Genomic DNA, 15,110 nt, shown 5'->3' with positions numbered 1-15,110 from the left:
TTCTATTCGTCCAGCCCATTTTGAAATTAGGAAGTCAAGGACTGATGAGTACAAATAAGCAAAACAGTCCTGTGCAGGTACTTGGACATGCTTTGGTGGGAAAGTGACAGAGTATTTTAAAAACTAATTAAAGTTTTACTCAAATACTAATTTTTTATATTACTTGATATTTAGAGGGATAGCTTTATCTTGTAAATCAGCTCATTTGAGTTTGGGATAGTCCCTGTGAAAACAGCCTCTGATGCTGTGTCATCTGCAGCATCGTGTTTTAGACATCTGTTATATAGGTTCTGAAAGATGGTTCTGCATATTTCCTCCCCTGGGATTATTACTATTTGGTATGAGCAGAGCATTTAGTCAGAAGTCTCTAATTGATAAATTAACATGTTCAACTATCCTTTATTATATCAAATATAAAGATGGATCTATCTAAAAAGAGATGAGGGCATTTGTTTTTAATTGTATAGCCTTATTGTAATATGGAAATGAAATACTGTTGTCTTCAAATTTAAAGCCTTTAAAGTTCTTTATTTCTTTTGCAACAGAGAAATTTTCTTTTATGTTAAGATTTTGAACTGATTCATTTTTAGATTCCAATGTTTAATATTTTGATTGGATCTCATTAATTTTTTTAATTTGTCGCATGCAGTTCCTCAGAATAATATACTTCAAAGTATTTCTGGAAACCTCATAGAGCATTATTTCATATAAATATTTTCAGTATGCGGTTATGTTAACAGCATGCACCCAAATCCTGCTCTGTGTGTAGGTTGCATATATTGTGTTCTGCAAATGGTAAGTCAGCCTGGGTCACAGACCAGCGCCTAACCTTATCTGAGCTCTGTACTGGCAGTTGTGCTCAGCAGCCTTTAGAATAAACTGAGTTTTGTCCTCCTTCATTGTCTGACTTGAGGCATTAGTTCAGGTAGATTTCTCTGACCTTTCTGTTAAAGAATAGTCTACAATTATTCAGAGAACAGCAGATTTGTTTGTGTAATTATAGCAATATTTAATAGGGTTAGCAAAATGGATTTAATTCAGATAAGAAATTTTCTCCTCCAGAAACAAACATGGTGCCCTTTTCAGGCCAGCAATCTTAGCAGAATACTATCATCGCTTTCTGTGTTAACGTGTGCGCGATCATCACTTATTTTCTCTGACACCACATTTCTTCTTCCTTTTTTTCCTTTGATTTTTACAGGGTAATCAGGAAGCTACAGCACCTCCTGACACAATGGCACAGCCTTATGCCTCAGCCCAGTTTGCTCCACCTCAGAATGGTATCCCTGCAGAATACACAGCCCCACATCCTCATCCAGCTCCAGACTACACAGGCCAAACCACTGTTCCAGAGCACACGTTAAACATGTACCCTCCTGCTCAGACACACTCTGAACAGAGTGCAGCTGACACAAATGCACAAACTGTCTCCGGCACAGCCACAGTAAGTGAAGGTTTCAGCTATTTCTAAAGCAGTGTATTTCAAGTTACATGTGTATTTATTAAAAACATTTATTGTTATGTTACACTTATTATTTTGCACTTTATTTGTGTTCAGATTTCTCACCATTTCAAGGCTGAAAGTCTGTCAAAGTTTATTGTTCAACTTAGAGAATATAATTTCACTGCTTTTGGCGCCTTTTAGTAAGCACGGGAGCTTTGTAGAATCTCTAGTTTCCTTTTCTACAGTATTAGACAGACAAAATGATAAATACCAGGCCCATGAATCATATAATAAAGTTTGACTAAGTCAAATATAGAAAAACATTGCAAGAGAGTGTAAGCATTCATTTGGGAAAAAAAAAAAAACCAAACCAGACTCATTTTGTTATTTTTAATAACCTCTGTATTTTTGACACTTATGAGTAGTTTTTCATAGAAGCACTCATTGAATGATATCGTATTGAAATGACTTGCAGAACTGTGTGAATGAGTTCTGCAGTCTGTAATACTGTATTTTCTAGAGAGCTTGTTTGTGCAGCCATTACCAAAGTTGCATGTGGATCTGTGCTCGACAGAGCAGAGATGATAGACTTTCCTTCTATTTCAGTTGTATATGAAGTTCTGAAGTGTCATGAATTATGCAAGAGACTCCTTGGATGGCCCTGCCTTGTAATTTGTCACAAATTTCACACATTGATAGTTTAGTGCTTCTGTCTTAATTCTAGATTGGAACTCAATATATCCAGTGCCAGCAGCTGGCGGATTTCTGAGCCATCAACCACTTGGGTTACAGCACACTGCAATCTGAGCATGTGCTTGAAACATCTCTTCTAGCTGTCCTCATCCTTGCCGCAACCATAATCCGTACCTCATGTTACCTCCCTTTCCTCCCCTGGCATGTATCCAGTCTGAAAAGTTTCGTGCATTAGGGCAAGAGGAAAGGGAAAGCACGTTCTCTTCAAGGAGTTGTTCTGGAGGTTTTTACTTATTGCCATGTCACTAATTCCTTTATCTGGGTGTGAACAAGGGAGAAAAGCAATAGCAAAACGATATTCCTTGGCATTATCATGGAGATGTCTTTGTGAAGTAATTACACAATTTTGTGGTTTATGCAGGAAAACGTTTCAGTCCTTTTATTTTTGACTTAGTAACTTTTTATTGCCCTGATTTGCCCTTGCCTTTAGTAGTGTGAGAAAATTGAAGAGTATCCTGTTTACCTGCATCTCATAGTATTCTTTGCAGCTCTCAGTGTCCCCTCTTATTCATCTCTTTGCTAAGTTAACTTCCTGGTTCTTTTCAGCTTTCTAAATTTTCTTCCATAATAATTTTTGATGGTTGTCAAACTCTTGTCATATGCCGCTGTCATTGGTTTAGAGCAGGAACCCTAAGCTGAATATATACTCCAGAAAAGGTAGGTATTGACTAAAAATATAGTCTTTGCTACCGTCCCTGTCTCATTCTTTTTCTATTCTACTATTTTGCTTGCTCCTTTGACCACTGCTGCACACCGACCCCTCCACTGCGATGCCCAGCTCAGCCTTTTCGTATTTTGAAACTGTTGGTCTGTTTGCCGTTCAGTTGTGAAGTAAAAGACCATCAGTGCTAAAATCAATGGTAAAACACCTGTCGATGAGAGCAGGACAGGAGCTCATCCCTCATCATTTATTGCTTTCAATTTATTGTGTTTCCTCACCCCTTCTTGATTTTTCAGTTTGAAGAAGTGTTAGTCTCTCTATCAGAAAAGTCAGGTATGCGTTTTTCCAACATCTTCCATGGCAAGGGCTGATGAGAAATAATTTGGATTGTTTGCAATGCCCTTGTCGTCTTCAAGTGCTCTGTTCAATGCCAGCTCTGGTAAAATCAGTGATTCCTTTGAAAGTTTCCTGCTTCTGATACGCTAATAGGCTTTATTGTTATTTGGTTTTGTATCCTATGCTATCTACTCTTCTTATTTCCTTTTTGCCTTCCTAATATCCAACTTATATTTTACCTGTCATACACTTTCTCCCTTCTGGTTCCACTTGGAGTGAATTTCCATTCTCTGAAGAATAACGCTTCAATTCCACTAACCTTTTGTATTTGGGGAATATAGTATAGTTATTTTTTCTTTTTATTATGGATCCTTTTTTTTGCCTTCCTGCTTCCTTTCTTATAGAGGAATGTGCATAACTTTTTGAAGTAGCTCCCATGCTGTTTATAAAGAATTAGATTTCCTTACTTTTGACTTTAGGGTATTTTTGAGAAAGGTTGTTTTTGGGGTTTTTTTTTTGGTTGTGTTTTAAAAAGATATTTTTTCTAAATTGCAATGTTATATTGGAAGTTGTGGATACTATCCCTCCCTGGAGAGCAATGCATTGAAATTACAAGTTTGCAAGAAGTGTGTATCTATGGATCTACATTGTTCAAAGGAGCCTTGACATTTAACATATTACTCACCAGTTGGTTTTGCAAATTTACAGTCAAATATTGTTTGCACAATTTAATTATGGGTACCTAGGTCTAAAATCTGTTTTGCATTAATCTCATTAGCATTGCACTTAACAGACTGGAGACATTATAAATAGGTATATGCAGATGGATCCCAGGCAGATTTGACATGGACTTTGTAATATTGTGAAGATCCGGCTGTGTGCATCTCTCCGTAGGTTTAATAATATATGTTTTTATTATGAAATAGAGCTTCAATAGCACTGTGTCAACATTGTGACTCCATGTGGTCTTTATTGTTGAAGGAAAAAAAATGTTTCCTTCCAGTTCCTGCTAGCTTTCTAAATAGTTGGTTTCCAGTCTTAAGGAATTCTAAGTGGAATTGATGTGCGGACATAGTGGCATTTGTTTGGTAGGTTCCAATATTTTTACATAGTTTAGGTATTATATGCATTTAAAAGAAGAATAATCAATTGATTAATCATTCACTAAAAAATACTGTTGTGATTAGTGTAGATTAGAGAAGCTATTGGAGGGAAGAGCAATTTTAAAATGTTCTTATTCACATGCGTATTTATGTACATGTGAAGCTGGATATGCCACTAAAAATGGATCTTAAAACTTTGAAATATGAAGCTAATAGACTGCAGGGCAATTACCTAGTTTATAGAACTACTACCAGAAGTGAATTAACCTCTTTACGTGACTTTACGCTGAGGCTAGACACATACCCTGGCTTTCCCTGTGTGTCCCTGTTTCTTTCTTTTTGTCTGAAAGAATCACACAATGAAGCTGGAGCTCACATTGGGTCTGGTGCAACCTAAACCCCAGTAAAGATATAAATAATAACGATAAAAAAAAAAAGGTTCCATGCAACTGCTCTTGAATCCTTTACTGCAACACAGAGCAGCATGATCCTGGCCCGGCTGGAACCTCTGTCACTATCCCCATTTGCTGCAAATTGAACAAGATTCCAATCATTAGTTTTATTACAGGTTTGCAATTCTGTGCGCAGTAGAGTGCTATTAATATAGAAAGTCTATAGACTTGATTTCCTTACGAGTAGAATCCATAGGCTCTAGGAAAGGTTTCCTGTGTTGTCTTTGGTCATCCGGAGCCTTTTAAAAGGGGTATAAAGTACTACCAAGCCAAAAAGACGGTGCTTTAAACTGACTTTGAGTTGGTGAGGGACCTTAATGAATGCAGCCTTACAGAATATGTAGTAATTTCTATATGCTGTGAAAGCCGAAAAATCTGATCAGAAGAGAATGTATGCTTTTCTTTGATTAATACTAAAATATTTTGTTGAGTACTTAATATGAAGGGAACCTTTTTTCCTCTTGGATTTTACTTTTTATAACAAAACATTGCACAAACCCTTTCATGCTTTCAGCTTCTCCAGGGAGTGCACATAATATCTGAGTATAATGCTCTGGGTATCTTTTGTCATTTGTAGCACTGGCTTTCTGTGGACTTCCAGCTGGCATCTACCCTGTCAAAAACCATACCCTTTTCCTTACACTTCTCTCTTAGTTTAATTCCAGAGTTTTCAGTTAAGAAAGAACATTTTCTTGCTTGTTTTTGCTCAAATTAATGAACAAGCACTTCAAAAATTACAATTAAGGAGTACAGAGTGTTCTGATATTGTTAAGATTTTACTTTTCTGCATGTTATGCTTCACTAATTCAAATATAATTGAACGGACATTCATTTAGCAGTGAAGGTGTGGGATTAGAAATGCTCTTGTACTTCCAAAAATGTATTTCCTAGTGAAATTTTTAATCTATTATTTTGATAAAATAGTGTAAACCAGTATTCTGTTAGGGTAAGTACTGGTCATAAGAAGTGCTTAGATTGTATGTATAGAGATTACTATCTTTGTATTTTGATGCTATGAAACAGAAAATATACGGGATAAAAGGGAAGTCAATTTTTAAAGACAGGATGATTTAGCTGAAATAATATAAAATAATCTCTAGGTAATAAAATACTGTCAAAAGTTACTTTCATTCTTCTCTGAATAATACAGTTTTCATCTTTTTGGATCAATATGTTTGTTTAAATTTAATCAAGGAAGTAGTCCATCTGAGTATATGCATAATCAATACTCACCCAGTACTGGATTATTTAAGCGCTGGTAGACTTTTGGAGTTGCATAGCATCTAACGTGCTTTTAGTCATTAACAAAAATAGTAAATTGCTTCTTTCAAGAAGGATAGATCAATGATAAGTGTGTTACAAAGTTATGGTAAAAGTAACATGTCTGAAGATTTTGCAGAGTGGGTTTGAGCGTTACGTTAAATAATTACATATTTTAAAGGATTTTTCAGTGAGACGTTTGATCATTTTATGAAATACGAAATCACCTTTTAGCTGAGTACATATATGCAAACATACTGTGCATGTTTAGTTCTGAGGGTAAAACTTGTGCAATTTTTGCCTGTGGCTTTTCTGCATGACTTCGCTGGTGTCAGTGGGAGATGAGTATGTAAATACAAAGGGCATTGACTGGGCATGTGTAGGAAAGCAGGTCATAGTAAAGTAGAAGGTTGCTCTAGTGTTTCCTGTTCTAAGTGTATTATACTAATAATGGAAGTAAATATCGTGGTTTGGTAGAAACTAAGTTTGTAATAAATGCTTTGTGGTTTGTGTGTGTGTCTGCTCTGCTCTAAACTTAATTCTACTTTTGCATTAGAGAAAGCTGGAGGTCACTGTGCAGCGTTTCTGCCTTGGACTGTGACTTCAGCAGGTTTCACAAGCTGAAAATCCTTGATAAGTTGTGCGTTTGGATAGGAGTCCTCAAGGGAAAATGCGCTTTACTTGGAGCAGTATTGGTGATTCAATGCACGGTGCTTTTCTGTCTAAGGTGGTTCTGAGTCAATAGCCAGCATGGCATTAGGGGATGCAGTGCTGCTAAGTCCAGTAAAAGACATGTTGTGCAGAGGTGTGGGTTGTCTATGTTCATTGAAGATGATGAGATATTTTTTGCATGACTCCTCTGTTACGTCTGAATTTGACCTTGGTTACTACCAAAATTCCTCTTGTGGCATCCACTGAACTTGATACTTTTCTGTGTGAAAATAATTGATCTATTAGATACTAGATGTCTGTTGCAGTTGCCCTGTTTTACCTTGACATTTTTTATGTTCTTTGGGGTGTAATGATTTGTAAGTTTGATGGTTTCTTTTCTTGGTGTTAATTCTGTTCAAGTTTGTGCATTCTTTAGTCATGTTGCAGAGGTCATTTCTTCATCTAGGGATTTGTGAAGGCTAAGTGACACTCTGAACTGAAAAATATTTTACCATGTTGAACTTGGTTGTTTCGGGGGAGAGAAAGATACACAGCCTTTGTTGGTATTTCTTGTACTGACTTCTGTGTTGCGCTTTTTAATTTGGGTAAGAAAATTGTCAGTAGCAAGCGTTTATAGTGAAGTGCTTTAGTGCATTGTCTAAGCCCGCAGGTGGGTAGACTGTTACTACCGTTCTCTGCAGCATATTTCTATTTTTTTATTAGCTCTTTTTCCTGCACTGTTCTTTATGTAAGTTATTGGTATGATTATTGTTTTTCCCCTTTCTTTCTTTTCTCCCTAATGCTTCATACTTCTCCTCTTTCTCTCCTACTGTTTTATTCCTGGTCTGTCCATCTCCAGGGGATATGGGATATGTTAGCTGTTTCAAGAAATTCTATTCCATATTAAACAGTGGGCTATATCCTACTTGGTTGAGAGGTGTCTGTCAATTGTTCTTACAACAGGGTGTCATTGAAGAAGAGATGTTTAAAACAAAGTTCTCTGTACTTTGCTGGTTCATTGTGTAACTCTGGTTGTGCTTGTTAGCCTTGAGGGTAAACTTCCTTGAAGTCCAACATACCAAGGACATACATAGCGGGTGGGACATTTTTCACTGCTGCTGAGCTTGGCTGGTATATTCAGCTTTTGCCTAGTAGGTTTTCGTAGTGCACCTGGATCCTGGAACTGCCTCTTGTGGCTTGGGAAGAAAAGTGAGTGGCTTGCCTCCGTGTGTAGTGTCTGGAAAGCACGCAAAGCAGAATTACAGCATAGATATGACCATGTCAGTCATTTCTCTAAATAGTGGCACTTGGAGGACTGTGCTTCCCCTGCGGAGGAGCTGGGAACTTTTCACCATGAAGCGACTGTCTTGAAAGGCAGATTTCCCCATGGATATTTTTTATTCCCAACTGCTATCAGTGACCCATTTTTTTATTCTATTTCAATTCCATATTTTTGTCTATAGAAGTTTGCCACCAGTGTGCTAGGTACTTGATAATACTTTGACAATTGTTACAGCAGTGTTTATTCATCTAAATCATACCCTGCTGGTGTAGGCTATTGTATCAGCATGGTATGCTATTTCATTTATAGTACCCATTATATTTGGTCCCAACTGCTACTTGAAGAAAATATTTCAAGGAGCTTTTTTCAAGACCCCGAGCGCTTCAAAGCTGCAGAAGCAAGAAACCTGGTCCGGCTCCTACTCTATAGTGAAGAGATCAAAACCGACATCCCAAATAGATAACATAATGCTGTGCTAGTTTGGTGAGGCACAGTAATGACTTGTGATCATAGGCATTATTACTTCTAAAAGGCTTCCTTGCTGAGAGCCCTGCGTGTAAACTTTGTAACTATGCCCCATGTGTATTTCTTTCCTTATGCTAAGGAATAGCAGGAAGATATTGCTCACTTGAGCCAGCTGTATGTGTCAGTGCGTGCTCTAAAATAGGTTCTTAAGGATACACAGAACCTTAAACCAACTGTTCTATGATACTTTTTATAAAGCTCCTGTTTGTATACTTAGTTGTTTTGCTTGGTGAGAGGATAACCACCTTTTTTTCCTTGTGTTTCTGAGTTAACTTAGGCTTTGTTCCCAGAAAGTACTTGTCGTTCTGTAGGTGGGTATGGGGTGTGAGGCGAGCAGTCGTTAGTCAGTAGCTGTGCCACTGCATGCTTATCAGCGTGTTGTGTGTTCTTCCGAAATCTCAGTGACTGATCCTTCCAGTTTAGGTATCACCTCAGCTTCTTTGTCCTTTTGATTCTCATAGCAAGAAGGGATTGCAAATGTGATATTGAAATAGAAGACACAAAAATTACTATTCTGGGGTTTTTTGAGATACACTGATTTTAACTTCTCTCATGATTTTTGCGTGCTTGAAATTGGTGAAGTAGTAAAGCTGAAGCTCCTCCCCAAAATCAAAAATTCCTACGCAGGGATAAAGAGAGCAATTATGCTCTGTCATCTCTAGTCATGTTTGCTCAAATAAATTAGCTGAACCCCATCGAATGCCCCTCTGTTTACTGTGGGGCAGACTAACAGTTCTTAGATCAGGTAAGCAGGTCATTTCGGCCACCTCTCAGGCAGATTTAAAGCACAAAACATTGCAGAGGTCTTTTCAATCACATTGTCAACCAGAGATGTAGTCATATCACTCCAACTTGAAAAGTTTCTTCTAAAAAGCATTGCTAATTAATTTCTGATCTGCCAAATTTAATTGACCAGTTAAACAATTTAAGATTTTCCTTCTGCTTGGGCCTGAAAGAGTAAACAGTATTGGTTTTTTGAGTTGTCTTGTACTTTGTATTGTCTCTTGGGTTCTTTTCTTCTCCATAGCAATTCTTTTGCATGTTACGTTATTGACTTTTTCTTTTCTCTATGCAGTCTCAGTAGCCGTGGCATCCAAATGCTTTGGCTGTGCTTCGGGTTCTGATGTATTGAGAAAAACATTTGTTGCACATTTTGCTGGATAAACTGAACATAAATTTCAAGGGGGATCTGGTATGATGAAATAGCTAATTACAGCTTACTTTGTATTTGACCTTCTGCATCTTTACTTCACATTATAACATGGTAATTAAAATTGATCCTTATGGGGGGGAATTTTTTTTTTTGTGTGAAAATTATCTCTCATTTTCATTAAATACAGGAGTGGCTGTGCTAGGTTAGGTAAGACTAATGATGTTTTCCATTCTCTTGTAATTGGCATGAAAATGATAGTTAATGGTTTGCAACTTTATCAGAAGTTGTCGATTCCTCCCTGCACTAACTCTGTGTAATTGCAATATAAACTTGTATATTGCCTGGAGTACTTTGTGCAATGGCACGAAGAGAGTATGTTTGTAACATCCTTAGGTCCTTCCTTGTAAGAAACTCTCCATTAGAGAGGTCAGAATGGCCAGGTAGTACAGGTAAATAGAAAACTAACAAGTTTTGTAGTTTAAAGCTATGAATACCATTCAGATAGGCTTCCTCTCTTCTTCCTTAAATCATAAGGCTGAATTTCTAATATGTGACAGTCTTTGCCCAGGGTTACACAAGAGGTAAACTTGCTCTCCTGCATGCCTGCGTGTGGGTCTCAGTTGAGGATGAGTGGCTTATTAACCCCAACCTAACCCTGAAAGTATTTTTTTCGAATCCTGTGTATACTCTCAAGCTTCCATTCCTCTCCCACATACCCATCTCTACAGCTTTCCCGCACGCCCACCTACCTACCCACACAATTACTTTAATTAAACGTTCCTCAACTGTGGGTTTACTTACCACTTCTCCCTGCTTAATCTGTTCCCTTTCTAGGGTCAGTATGAAAGAGTGACTTTATTCAAACATTTAACTTCGCTATCTGTCAATATTAGAAAGAGGCACACCAGTCTGTCTCGGTTCAGCCTGCAAGCAGTTGAATCCATGTATAAGTTTGAAGCTGCTTTATGGTCTACTGGTGACATGACAGGGCGAAATACCACATCACAGGCAGAAGTATACTGGGGACAATTTTTTTATCAGCTAGGTATGCATTCAGGAAACAGTTAGAAGTTCTTTCAGGCCTTACCAGAAAAGGGATTAGACTGAGGTAATAGTCTAGCATGCATCTAGTGCTGTGATTGGTTTTTCTGTGGTACACAGAAAGATTTGGGTGGTCATTTAAAATTGCACAATTCTAGACCTTAAGTGGCCAATAGTTTGTTAACTGATTCTTGAAATTCCAGATGAAGGGATGAGTAACCTGGTTTAGTTCTGTCTTTAATCCTACATATACATGGCAATTTCTTTACAGAAGAGTGGCATAGAAATATTAATCTATATGTCAAGATACTTGCTGCAATTTGAGAAAGACGAGAATAGTGGGGGTTTTTCTGTCCTAGTTCAGTTCTACTGGAAGATAAGAATGCAGCTAGGAGGTCCATTCAGGCCATTAGGCTATAGGAGATGGGCTTTGGTTCTGAAAGCCTGCAGACCTTTGTATGTAAACTGCAGGTAACTGATCTTTAAAACTACTAATAGGAACATAAGATAACTGTCTTAGTGAATCTGAAATACTTAGTGTATAATTTTCTAATTTTAATATGAACATCACTGTTTAAAGAAGACTATTTTTTATTCTTCTTGTTATGCTTTTCTGATTAAGCATAAAAGTTAAAAAGAGCATAAAACATAACGCATAATACATAAATAGTTAAAAAAAGCTTTAAAATATATTTAGAACATCAATAAATTAGAATAATACAGGCATAGATCAGTATCTTTATTTTAAAAATTCAGGTACTCTTTAAACTAAATTTACTCTCGCTGTCATAGATTTTGTTCCTGTTGAGATGGTTTATACTTTACAGTTGCATCTTGTAGCTAGGCGCTATTTAAAATAATGTACTTGTTTGATAATTAATTTATTAAAATACGCATTTACAGTAGAATGCCAAAACATTACATGCAGTTCTCCCACAGCAAAAGCAACCCCCCCCATTCTATTTTTCTATGTGTGAAACCTACTTAGTTGCTCTTTGTAAAATGGAGGTTTTTTCGTGTTGATACGTGAGCAGTTGTTAACTTCAAAAAAAGATAGTGTCAGCTGATTAAAGTATAACTTGATCTCATTGGAGGTTTTTTGAGATACAAGTAGTTGCCGTGTGCTTTGTGCTTTTTACTTATGTGATCATAGGGGAACACTTAGTTACTTTGTTAGCACTGCAGGGACAGAAGATAAGTATTTCCTAATATGTTGAGAAGGTTTTATATACGTGTATAAAATAAATGCTAATTTTAAAAAAAGAATTGCATAAATACAAAATGTGCCTCTTCTTTTGCTTACTTCTTGCCTCCGTTTAATCTTTGTGTGCATTGTAGTTGTTTTGTCTTCCTTTTCATCTTTATAACACTATTACCTTGCTATAATCTTCCTCTGTTTTTCCTTTTATGTTATTTTTCAGTACACCTGCTTTGTCTCTACTTCCTGTTTCTTCCCAGTTTTTGCTCATTCCATATAGTTGAGGTGAAGAACATACACGGATTCTCTGGTATTTCTATATCTAGGCTGTTGCATCTTGCTGGTTCTAGATACTTTTTCAGATGATATCCCATGCAGTTGTGTTGCAGTATCAGCATATCAGGCTGCCTCTGTTGATTTGTAAAAGCCTCTGGAGGGTTTTCTGAGAGACACCCCTCAGGCCATCTACTGTCCTTGCTTAAAGGGGCTTTTTGCATTTGCTCTTCCAGCGGAGACTTCTGTAAATCTCACCCATTGAAACAGTTGCCACTGCCACTGATCTTCTCTTCCCTTTATGGGAGCTGCTTCTCCCTCAGCATTACTCCCTGTCTCACAAGGGAAAAAGTGAGGAAGAGGGAAGATGAAGAAAGCCCCAAACCCAAAAGTGAGTTCAGAGGTAGGATCCCAGACTACAGATCATCTTGCAGCTTGATTTTGAATCAGGTAGCCAAAGTCATGTCCATCAAGGGCCATCTAAATGCAAGTAACATCACACCGAAGGTATAGTGCATTTCATCTTCAGATGCTGAACGTGCTGGTTTCTTCCTGTTGCAATGTCGTATCTTGTTGCAGTAGTTGTGCATGGCACAAAATGCTCAGAGCCCAGGCTACGGTTCCCTTCACTCCCACAATGGGGTTATGCATATTTTGAGACTGGTCTCTTCTCTGCTGCTGGGATCTCTAAGGCTCGAATTGGGCATGACGCTCTCTCCAGCCAACCCAGAAAGCAGTAACTCACCCAGCTTCTGGCAGCATGCTGTCTCTGGACAGCAGGAGGCAATGAAGCTGGTGAGGGGTCTGGAGAATAAGTCTTACGAGGAGAGGCTGAGGGAGCTGGGGTTGTTCAGTCTTGAGTCTCAGTCTAGAGAAGAGGAAGCTGAGGGGAAACCTTATTGCTCTGTACAACTCCCTGAAAGGAGGTTGTAGGGAGGCAGGGGTAGGTCTCTTCTCCCAAGTCACAGGTGATAGGACAAGAGGAAATGGCCTCAAGTTGCACAGGGGGAGGTCCAGGTTGGATATTAGGAAAAATTTCTTCACGGAAAGGGTTATCAAGCATTGGAATGGGCTGCCCAGGGAAGTGGTTGAGGCACCATCCCCGGAAATATTCAAAAAATGAGTTGACATGGTGCTTGGGAATATGGTTTAGTGTTGGTGGTTTTGTGTTTTTTTGGTTTGGTTTGGTTTGGTTTTTGTTTTAAGGTTGGACTAGATGATTTTAAAGGTCCCTTCCAACCTAGGTGATTCTGTGATTCTGAGCTACAGTCAGAGACACCCCAGTATACAAATTCTGAGATGCTCATTTAAAATCCATCTCCGAATGGCAGGAGAATGTGTAAGTGCTCTTCAGGTCCTTCATAGCCACAGCAATCGGTAAAAATGCTTGTGGGAAGGAGGGGATCACAAAGCATCCGTGTGGCAGCTTCTCATCAGCCTCTGCCATGAGGACTAGTAACATCCAGGAGCGGTAGGCAAAGAACATGAAACTCTCTATTGATGGAAGAGAGAACTTCAAAGACTGCCATTGAGAACATCTCGATCTTTATATATTGACAGATTGTAATAAGACAGGCACTGCCTCCCAGCTTCCTTACCCCTTGAAAAGTGAGAAAGAAGGATTTCTCTTGCTGTGCCTTTTCTTTGAATTGTAATTAAAATACTTTTCTTTTATTCTCTGATTTATAAAAAAAAAAAGCAGCAGAAAGCCTCCTGATTCCATCAAAAGGGAAGAGGAAAGCGTGATTACAATCATCAAGTCTTTTCTATGCCTGTGGTTTTTTCTTGCTGTTATGAAAAGTGCGTCAGAAGATGTCAACTATTTAATTTAATAAGGATTCACATAAGTTCCAGCTGTTCCAGAATAGTATCTAAATATTTGATTTGAAAACACTGCGACATACTGCAGGCATGATCACCCAGTTATCCAGAAAGATCTAAGTCTGTCTGTGCTAATGAGTGTTTGCACATGAAGCTTCTGTAGTGGTAGCTTCAGTTAACAAAAGATCTTGTGGGTTGTAAGCATGTAATGTGAGAGATTAGGTGTCTACAAAACTGAATGGAAACGATGTAAATTTACTATTTTCAAGCTATAATAATGCTGGGATACCTAATTTTGCTTTTCATAATGGCGTGATATATTTTGTAATTTGTTCATATTACAAAAATTGTTATCTTATTGCTGCCATTATTTAAAGAGATTTATTGCCAAAAATACAGTTATAACATGTCAATTTATTTAAAATATCTGAAATTATTAATCTTAACATGAAATTAATTTTTTTGAAAATTTTGACATTTTGAAAATTGAAAAAATTTTCAATTGAAAATCAAAAAAATTTCAAAAATTTCTTTTTCAGAAAAGAAATTCTGTTGGTTTTTTACTTATGCAAGGAAAAATTAATAGTTTAGGCCAGAGAAATTTGCTTTTAAGTTGCACATTTACTTGCTAATGTCACAATTCTGTTGCCTGTTTTCTTGGACTCCTTATTCTTTTGGGTTTAGGCATATGGCAATACTTGGCTTGTGCTAAGAAATATGGTTTCTCGTGGACACATTCCCCCCCCTTCATTTCCTGTCTTATATAGTTTTCAAGTACAGTGTTACCACATTTAATGAAACAGATGCTGAGTTTTACCTCTGAACATTTTTATTTCCTTGTTCTCATACATAAGCTCTTCCTCTTTTTTCCTCTGAAGAAAAACTGGCAAGGACAGGTGGCAAATTGTCCTAACCTGGAGCAGCAGAAGTAGTGGAGCTTTGTTGTTTATATACAAATGTCCCTTTTTCCTCTTTTTAACACAGAGTATATCCTATTTTTGACAATGTGTTTGGGAAAAAATACTAGATGGTGTTAAAAAGTAAAAGATGTAAAAGAGAAATAAAAATCAGATTTAAAGGTAGGGTTTGAGCAAACTGAAAAACTTTTCTTGTAGAGTAATCCCTTAAAATGATGATCTTAAATTATAATAGAGTGA

At 37.5% G+C, this 15,110-nt stretch overlaps 1 protein-coding gene across 10 annotated transcripts in view; it reads left to right on the top strand.

Annotated features, from left to right (window-relative positions):
* The window catches only part of RBFOX1 (RNA binding fox-1 homolog 1), a 1,256,716-nt gene that overhangs the window by 1,117,832 nt on the left and 123,774 nt on the right, over nt 1-15,110 (top strand). For 9 of the 10 annotated variants that reach the window (XM_074158514.1, XM_074158522.1, XM_074158519.1 and 6 more), the window contains one exon: nt 1,202-1,444. In XM_074158514.1, the coding sequence (XP_074014615.1) occupies nt 1,202-1,444 (243 nt within the window). Of the gene's footprint in view, nt 1-1,201; nt 1,445-15,110 lie in introns of those variants that run through there. The other variant, XM_074158524.1, reaches the window with a different exon arrangement.

This window comes from Numenius arquata, chromosome 14 (genome assembly GCF_964106895.1).
Source record: "Numenius arquata chromosome 14, bNumArq3.hap1.1, whole genome shotgun sequence".
In the NCBI taxonomy this organism is placed as follows: domain Eukaryota; kingdom Metazoa; phylum Chordata; class Aves; order Charadriiformes; family Scolopacidae; genus Numenius; species Numenius arquata.
The sequence above is the reverse complement of the archived record's forward strand: the minus strand, read 5'-3'. Positions and strand labels throughout refer to the sequence as shown.